Here is a 9,115-nt window from a genome sequence, read left to right as displayed (position 1 = left end):
CCGAAGAATATTAAACTCCCATCTTTGAGAAGATTCCTATATATGATTGCCATTTTTCTTTAAGAATCTAATTAAACACTCCTTTTTCTTTTTCTTTTTATTTAGAAATTTGTGTAAAAGAACTAAAAAATACATTTGCATTTGTTATAACCATTATAGGTATTTTCTTTTTACAAAGCATTATAGGTAAATTATTTAAAGAGAGCTATCCAATATCACATGATCAAGCTATAACTACTAATTAGCCTCTTTTTATAATTAAAAAAAATTGCCACTAAGTTAAATATGAGAAAAATACTTAGGAGGTCACAACTCTAAATAAAAATTATTTAGACACACATACAAAAAAGTATATATCATTTAATTATTTTAGAAATATATATTATTTAATTATTTCTTCTTTTGCATCTTTTCTTTTTTGTTTATATTTTTAAATGGTGTGTTCAAATCTTGTAACCACACTTACAGTCTCTCTAAATATAATACTTCAATCAACAAGGAAAGAAAAATATTAGTGGTAGGGTTAGTAGTAGAAATTAAACCCTTGAAGTGTTGTTTACGATTAATAAAAAAAAATTAAAGTCACACCATAACAATGGCAATAAATCAAGACAACCATAATCACCGCAACCGTAATTTAAAATCATAATTTTAATTTAAAACTATGGTTTGATATTGCTACATGGAATATTAACCCTTTTTTAAAGAATTTTCTCATTCTCATTCAAAAGACTCCCTTCAATATCTACATTTCATATCCATGGTGGGGATGAAAATAGCTTATTTATGTACAAAGAAAATACAAATTATTAACACCTTTTACTCATAAAGAAGCTTGACTTAGAGGGTCACTACTATACAAAATGCCACCAATTATCATGTATAAGATCACTAGATACAAAGATATACTATCCAAAAAGTCATACGTGATAAATCATACCTACCTCTAAGGTAGATGCATGAGGTAAACTTAATGCATAACTTGGTCCTCTAGAGTTTCTCCTTAAGAAATCATAACCATAATTAATAACAGCTTTCTTTATCCAACTTGATCCTCTTTTTGCTCTCACATATGAATGACTCATTATAAATGCCATTCCTGTTTCTTTTTCTTCCATTAGTTCAAGCAATTCCTCCCTTGTATCCATATCGATCCGTGGACTATCCGGCACGACAAATCTCACTCTCTTCTTCACTCTTTCGGGCGACTTAACTTCCTTCAACTCCGAAGTTCCTTCTATTTGAGAATTATTATCTTGGTCATCTTCCGAAATCCTCACGCCTTCTGAGTTTGACCCTGAAGTTCCAACGACTGTCATCTTTGTATCATCTTCGAAACTTCCTAAGCCTATACCGTATTCGGAAGTGTCAGATCGGATAAATTCTGCTATGCTGCAAATAAGATCTTTCTCAAACTCCATATCATCCTTGTGAACGTCACGGTATTCCTGCTTCTTTTGCTTCCATTAGTTCAAGCAATTCCTCCCTTGTATCCATATCGATCCGTGGACTATCCGGCACGACAAATCTCACTCTCTTCTTCACTCTTTCGGGCGACTTAACTTCCTTCAACTCCGAAGTTCCTTCTATTTGAGAATTATTATCTTGGTCATCTTCCGAAATCCTCACGCCTTCTGAGTTTGACCCTGAAGTTCCAACGACTGTCATCTTTGTATCATCTTCGAAACTTCCTAAGCCTATACCGTATTCGGAAGTGTCAGATCGGATAAATTCTGCTATGCTGCAAATAAGATCTTTCTCAAACTCCATATCATCCTTGTGAACGTCACGGTAGCCATATCGTGCTATGCACCTATAGAGCCTATATTCCTTTGGACCAATTCTACCAACTAAGAATCTTTCTCGAGGTGTAACATGCGGTACCGGGACAGATTTGATGCATAGGAAGATTACAACTTGATGAAAAGCAGGAAGATTGGTAACAAAATGAGAAAAAATAGCCGGGATCCCGGATACAAGCTCGGTGTGTATGAGGCCGATTCCCTTAACCCTGACAATACCTAGAGTCGGGCCTAAACCGAGGAGCCAATTGATCGGGACCTTATTTTGAACATCAAACTCATACTTCTTAATTGTGCCATAGTGCCACACATACATGATGATAAGAAAGATGAATGAGAGGGCAATAGGGACCCAAGCACCTTCAAGGAACTTGATGAGGGATGCAGAGAAATAGAGTGCTTCAATGGAGCCAAAGAACAATATAAAGCATATAGCTAGAACTACACTTTTATGCCAACATAAGACTATAACTAGAGACATCAAGCATGTGGTCACCAGCATGACAGTTATAACAGCCAAACCTGTTTATCGAAAGAAAACAAATGATCCTTTAAAATACATTTCAAATTTCATTGCAACTAGAGTTAATATACGAAGCATCAACACAGACATCGAAGTGTATGGACATAACACTGACACAAACATCAAACATGATACTAATAAACATGTAGACACCAATAATAATTTACGAAAATAAAAGTAATTGAATGTAGCCGCATGAATCAGTATCATGTCAATCTCAACCACGTGTGACATCGAGCAGAGCACACCTTCAATTTGAAGTGTTAGTGTTGGATAGCTTAAGATGCTTGATCACCCAAGAAGAAACATAGAATGATATAGCACATCAATGTAGTCACAGTTTTGAGATGCAATTGGAATGAAAAACTCATAAAATTATTCCATAATGACGGAGTGTACCTGCTGCATTTCCCATGCGTTTGGTATCTCGAAACCCAATGGTAACAGCCAAGCAAAGAAGCATCAAACTCCAGTTGATCTCAGGAATGTAAATCTGGCCATGCATCTTGGATGATGTATGAACAATTTTGACTTTTGGGAAGCACCCTAAAGAGGAACACTGTTTGATTATCGAAAAAGTTCCAGTGATGATAGCTTGACTTCCAACCACAGCTTGAAGTATTGCAATTCCAAGAACAGGCCATCTAAGTTTTACTGAAAAAACAGGAAAAAGAAAATGTAAGATATACAGCTAAGAGTTTAATGGACATGCTCGATCAATTTAAACTAGTTTCACACTCACATCCAATTACGGTCCACTATTTTGTCACGTCATCCCACTTTCATAAGTGCATATTGAATTTGCTTGTATTAAGTGGCAAAATAATGAGTTTTTGGTGGTTGTCAATGTAAGATAGATTTACACAATAATGCATGCCTCGTTCGTTGAATATATGCTTGTAGAGAATATTGAAGAGAACCTACCTGGTACAGACACATAAAACCCAATTCTATAGTCACTTTCATTGGAATGATGCTTGGAAAGATATGCAGCTTGTCCCATATATGCTAGGATCAAGGAAGGGTATACCAAGAAGGTGAAAGCAATCTGCATGTAAATGACTTTTTTGTTAAAATAATTGATTATTTTCCCTTGGCTTCATATCAAAGTAAACATTCCATGAGCTTGATATCCATGAATGATTTATCTAAAAGCATTAATACTTAGTTATCAATGATAAGAAAAAAATTTGCAATTTAATTCATTGTGTCGCATGTAACGCAAACGTTGAATTATAAGCAGTGTCGTCGATGCCAGATGGCAGTCCATGGCGGAGAGGACAAAATCCAATATTTGTGGCCGCCGTCACGTGTAAAATGACCATTGTGGATTGTTGAAATCCCACCACTGCTTTCCCCATGGAGCCGCCATAACCACCATTCGATAACACTAATTATACATGCCAAATAAAAGGCTTCGCTTATTTGTTTACCTTAATAGACAACTGCGAAAAGTGTCCTAAATCGGCATACATAGCTTCTGAGCCTGAAACATCGAGCCAAAACTATATCAGATAAAGATGAAGCAAATGTGAAGCATACAAGAGCACAATTTTCCTACACTTTCTTCATACCTGTTATACACAATAGAATCCCACCTAAGGACATCCATCCTCCCCATTGAGTCTTTTTAAGAAATTTGAACATGTAGTATGGAGAGAGAGCTTCATAAACATGTGGATTCCAGTGGATTATATTATAAACACCGATAGTGCTGATGCATATCAGCCAGGTCAACACAACCGGTGCGAAGAGACATCCAACACGGTGAGTGCCGTAATGTTGAAGGGCGAATAAAAATATTAGTATTATACATGCAACCGGAACCTCCACATCTGCAAAATCAAATTACATCAATGTAACGGTAGGAACAAAATCAAATGTACAACAAATAGAAATTTTCTAATTTTAGTGTTTGTTGAAGAACATATACTATAATAAAGAGAAAAATTAACCATCAAGGGTTTATTGGGATTGACTTATTTGAGCTTATCTACTAACATGAGCACTTGTGACTTGTGAGACTATTCGAGAGAGCTAATGGAAATAGATTATGATTTGTCTATAAGCTTTGTTCATCTTATTTCCATAAGCTCTTCAAAATAGCATATGAAAACAACTTCTTATAACTTATATTAAAACAGTGTAACTTTATTTTATCTTTTGTTATAAAAATAGCTTATATTGTTATACATAAGCACTTATATGATAAGTGTTTATGCTATAAGCACTTAATTAAGTTGTTTACCCATACAGAGCTCAAATGTAAATCACTGATTGAATGCTTAGACTTTTACAGTATTGTCTCACAAATACAATTATATAAAAAAGTATATTAACTACCAATGGTAATTTTTCTAGTCCATAAATCATCAAGTCATAATTTTAGAACACATTGCCAGAAGTTTTCAAAATTTGAAAGGTGTGAGATTAAATTATTAAAATGAGAAAAGTGCTATTACCCTCTAGCAAAAGAACTACATGTAAAATAAATCAAGAAATAGGGGTTAACAAAAGAGAAAAAAAAATATCATTGAAGTTGCTAGGCACAATGATTCAAATGACCTTTTCTATAAAACAAAATAATAGTCAAGGAAAAAGTTAGGTCAATATATAAAAGTGTAATTAGATTATTGGGGGGGTGACTTCATGCTAGTATTTGAAACAACTACAACTTTTTTGAAGTTGACAGAATTAGGCCAAGATTTATTTTTGTTACCATAGATAATTATTATTTATAAATCAAAATAGTATTGCTCACACTGTTCATGACCAGTCTAATAGTAACATACCTAATTTTGTATCCAATCACATAATCAATGACTTTTTAAGATTGATCCACAGGGATTTATGGAATGAAGTTTCATCCAAACCAGTGTTTTATATTACACTTCCTCCATAATGGAATATAAACAAAAATAGCAACTGAAAAGTTGTTGTATCTGGTCTTAATTTAATAACAGATACATGAACTTTTCAGTTACAATTTTTGCTTATATTTCATTCCAGAGTAGTAATTTACTATAATCTAATGAAAGCTTAACTTTCATACAAGAACTAACTTTTTTTTCATACACGATCTTCTTTATTACTTAACTTTATATCTTAACCACATGTTTTATTTTTTACATATTCAGATACACGTTTTTAACACAAAAGTGACTTTGAGATTGAGATTGGTTCTCCATTTTCTTCCACTAATTTAAACAACAAGTAATAGTTAGTTACCTGAAAGGAAATGGTTTTAAAATATGATTTTATTCATATGCATTAAACAAATCCATTTTGATACCAAACAAAACTTTTTACAATCTTATTATCTTTACAGCATATATACCATTAGACAATTGCAATGTCACATATTACAACAAGGTGCAAGCAGTGAGGATTATATATTCTAAACTTGTTAATTATTATTGTGAGAACATATTCCTAAGAATTGTTCATGATACCAAGCTTTTTGATAACAACTCATCATCAAAGTTGGATTCTGTGAAATAAATTAAATAGTTTAATCTGCAATTGTAAGCTACATTTAGTATCATCAAAATAAAAAAATTGGTGATTGAATAAAAAACTCCTAGTTGTGTATTAAAAAATTGAAAAACTTTGTCTATCTGACTCAGATTATCCAAAAGGACTCCACATATAGTAATTAAAGCTTAAACTCCCTAATACACAAGTTAGATTATCAGTTATCACTATTGAATTCAAAGTTTGAAGAAGAAAAATAAGAACAAAATGGAAGCAAAAGAAGAATTTTTTGAAGAAAAAAACAAGTTTTTTTTTTGAAAAAGGAACTTACATTTGTGCTGCTCTTTAGACATGGAAAGCTCTAAACCTGATATAGCAGAAAAAACTGCAAAAAATGGCAAAAAAAACAGAAAAGGCAACAAAAAGTGAGTCCCCACCAAGATCGAATATGTTAACTGTTTTCAACGAAATCACAACATGCATGTTTGGATTTGGATTGACGGTGAATTGGCCAGAATTACGATGAATCACTACAATTTTGGCAAAAACTACAGTTCGAGCTAATAGAATCAAGGTGCCACCGTGATTTTGTCAATCTTTAAACTCATTGTGATTGCAAACATGCACAAATCAGAGCTAACAAAATCACAGTGCCACCATGATTTCTTCAATCTTCAAACTCATTGTGATTCAAACACATGCACAATTTGGGAGCTGAGAAAATCACGATGCCACCATGATTTCATCAATTGTCAAACTCACTGTGATTCCAAACATGCAGAAATCGGAGATGACAAAATCACGGTGCCACAACGATTTTGCCAATCGTCAAATTCACTGAAACATAAGCAAATCAAAGCTGACAAAATCACGGTGCCACAGTGATTTCCTCAACAGTCAAACTCATTGTGAACCCAAACATGCACAAAGTATTATTGTATCAGAAATCACAAAGTACCAGAAATTGCTGGTGTGAGAACACCATCACCAATAACCATGCATGTCCCTATCAAAGCAAGAACAAGCAACACCCTTTGAAGCACCCTATGTTTCTCCAACAATGATTTCAATCGAGACCCAACATTTTTCTTATTGATTTCAACAATTTCATCATTCATTGTGTACTGTGTCAAATCCTCATCAGCAAGTTGAGTATTAGGCATCAAACTCACACGAGCATGTCTACATAGCAAAGAGTAAAGAGCAAAAGTCCCTCCTTCACCATTGTCATCAGCTCTCAAAACAATGAACACATACTTAAGAAGTGGAATCAGTGTCAAAGTCCAAAACACAAAAGATAACACACCAAAGATTTCTTCATTTGTCTCTGAGTGTTGAATATCCTCAGCAAAAGTGCTTTTGTAAACATAAAGTGGAGAAGTGCTTAAATCTCCATACACAACTCCTAAACTTTGATAAGCCAAAACCAACACTGTCTTCCATGATTCCTCCTACAACACACACACACACAAAAAACACCATGATGAGATTTTGATACATGCACAAAACCACACAAACATAAACACAAACATGTTACATGCTTACCTTAATTGGGTTCTTGTGGATCACAGACTCAAGATCCATGATGAGATTTTTTTTAATTTTTATTTCTTCTATAAGAACTAAAAAGAAACCATTTTTAGATGACCCTTTATGAATTAACACGCACCGAAGTTGAAATAACCAAAATTTTAAGAAACAAAAAGTGATTTTTGTTAATGGTACAGTGTATAATACTCTACTTTTCTTTTTACCCTCTTTTTAGTTATATATATATTTATTTATTTATAATAATAATAATAAAATAAAAGTGTGTTGGGGAAAGTGGTTGAACCAAAGAGGGACAAATGCAGACAAAAGAAGAACAAACACGAAACACAACAAACAAGAGAGTTTGGAGAATGGTGGTGTGACGAGGTAAGGTTGTTGTTGGAGAAGGAGCTTTTCAAAAATGGAGATTAGAATAATATTGAGTGGATGGTTGAGTGTCTCTGTGTGTGTGTGTATGTGTGTGTGACAGAGAGAGAGAGAGAGAGAGAGAGAGAGAGAGAGAGAGAGAACAAAGAAGAAAGGTGTTTGTTGCTTGGTGAAGGTAAGATTTTTTGGTTTTTTGGTTTTTAGTTTTATAGAAAACTTTATTTTTTTTTTTATAAAAATTGGTTATACTTTTTAAGGGCTAGGTCAATGAAAATGTCAATAATAATGTTAGACTGAATATTTTTTATTCGTTATCTCCATTTTAAGTATATTACTTTACTAAAAGTGATTGTTATTTGTTTAAGCAATAGGTAACTTACTACTTCTAAACTCAAATTAATTTGTGTCTAATAAAAAGGATTAAATTTTTATAATATCATATATTATGTTTTGAATTTTAATTAGGAGATATATTTATATTTAGTGTTTAAAGTGGTTCTATTAAAGAAAATAAAAAGACGTTAAAAAAATTTATATTTTGTTAAATTCTATGTTTTTTCGAGATGATATTTTGTTTTATATGTAGTAAAATTATTTTATATATGTGTATAATATTTATAATTTTTGAATTTTTCACTTGACTTGAATTTATTTATCAATTTAAAACATTTAAAAAGTATTAAGTATTCGTTCAATAATGATAATATTTATGTGGTAGTAATATATTAATCTATTTATACATTAATAATTTTTCTTTGCACAATCACTAATATAATTTGAGTTTTTGGCATAAACACGCTACCATAATAGGATTATTTGATCATGTTGCTAGATTTCATTTATACCTTCTTCATTTTTTACTATCTTTAATTTTTCAGAAAATAATAAATAGAAATTTTTAACTTTATTTCGGCTTGTATTATTTATCAATTTAAAATACTTAAAATGCACTAGTATTAATTTGTATTCAATGATAATAGTAACGTTATCTATGTACTAATCAATCAATAATTCATTAATTATCATGTTTATCTACATTATTCACTACTATAATATAACATTTTGTCCAAAAATGACTAAGATTAATACTTTATGAGCTAAATATGTAATAATATTTTATTTATACAATTTTTTTAATATGCATAAAACTATCAAATAGTTTAACTATATTGTGAGATAAAGAGAATAATTATTAATTAGGAAGTGTTTTTATTTTGTGTTGTTGTTTATAAAATGATTGTTTGTGATTTGAGATTCTATGTTGAGGGAATATTTGATGATGAAAGAGAATATGAAGAGAAGCAATTGTTGTAGTATTATTTATCACACATGAGAGAGAGAGAGAGGATATGAAGAAAATGTTAAGAGGGAATTGTAGGTCATGAGGAGAGAGAAAGAG

General features: G+C 32.0%; 1 protein-coding gene across 1 annotated transcript; it reads right to left on the bottom strand.

The window, feature by feature from the left end:
• Positions 1 to 1,315: 1,315 nt before the first annotated feature.
• LOC101507864 (potassium transporter 8-like) lies at positions 1,316 to 7,901 on the bottom strand. The gene is made up of 8 exons (XM_004489245.4): positions 7,345 to 7,901; positions 6,758 to 7,250; positions 6,131 to 6,184; positions 3,900 to 4,160; positions 3,759 to 3,811; positions 3,250 to 3,373; positions 2,725 to 2,979; positions 1,316 to 2,324 (listed from the first exon to the last, which is right to left on the bottom strand). The coding sequence occupies exons 1-8, from the start codon at positions 7,381 to 7,383 to the stop codon at positions 1,438 to 1,440; spliced, it is 2,166 nt and encodes a 721-aa protein (XP_004489302.2). The 5' UTR covers positions 7,384 to 7,901; the 3' UTR covers positions 1,316 to 1,437.
• Positions 7,902 to 9,115: the final 1,214 nt, after the last annotated feature.

This window comes from Cicer arietinum, chromosome 2 (genome assembly GCF_000331145.2).
Source record: "Cicer arietinum cultivar CDC Frontier isolate Library 1 chromosome 2, Cicar.CDCFrontier_v2.0, whole genome shotgun sequence".
Lineage (NCBI taxonomy): Eukaryota > Viridiplantae > Streptophyta > Magnoliopsida > Fabales > Fabaceae > Cicer > Cicer arietinum.
This window is presented reverse-complemented; position numbering and strand designations above follow the sequence as displayed.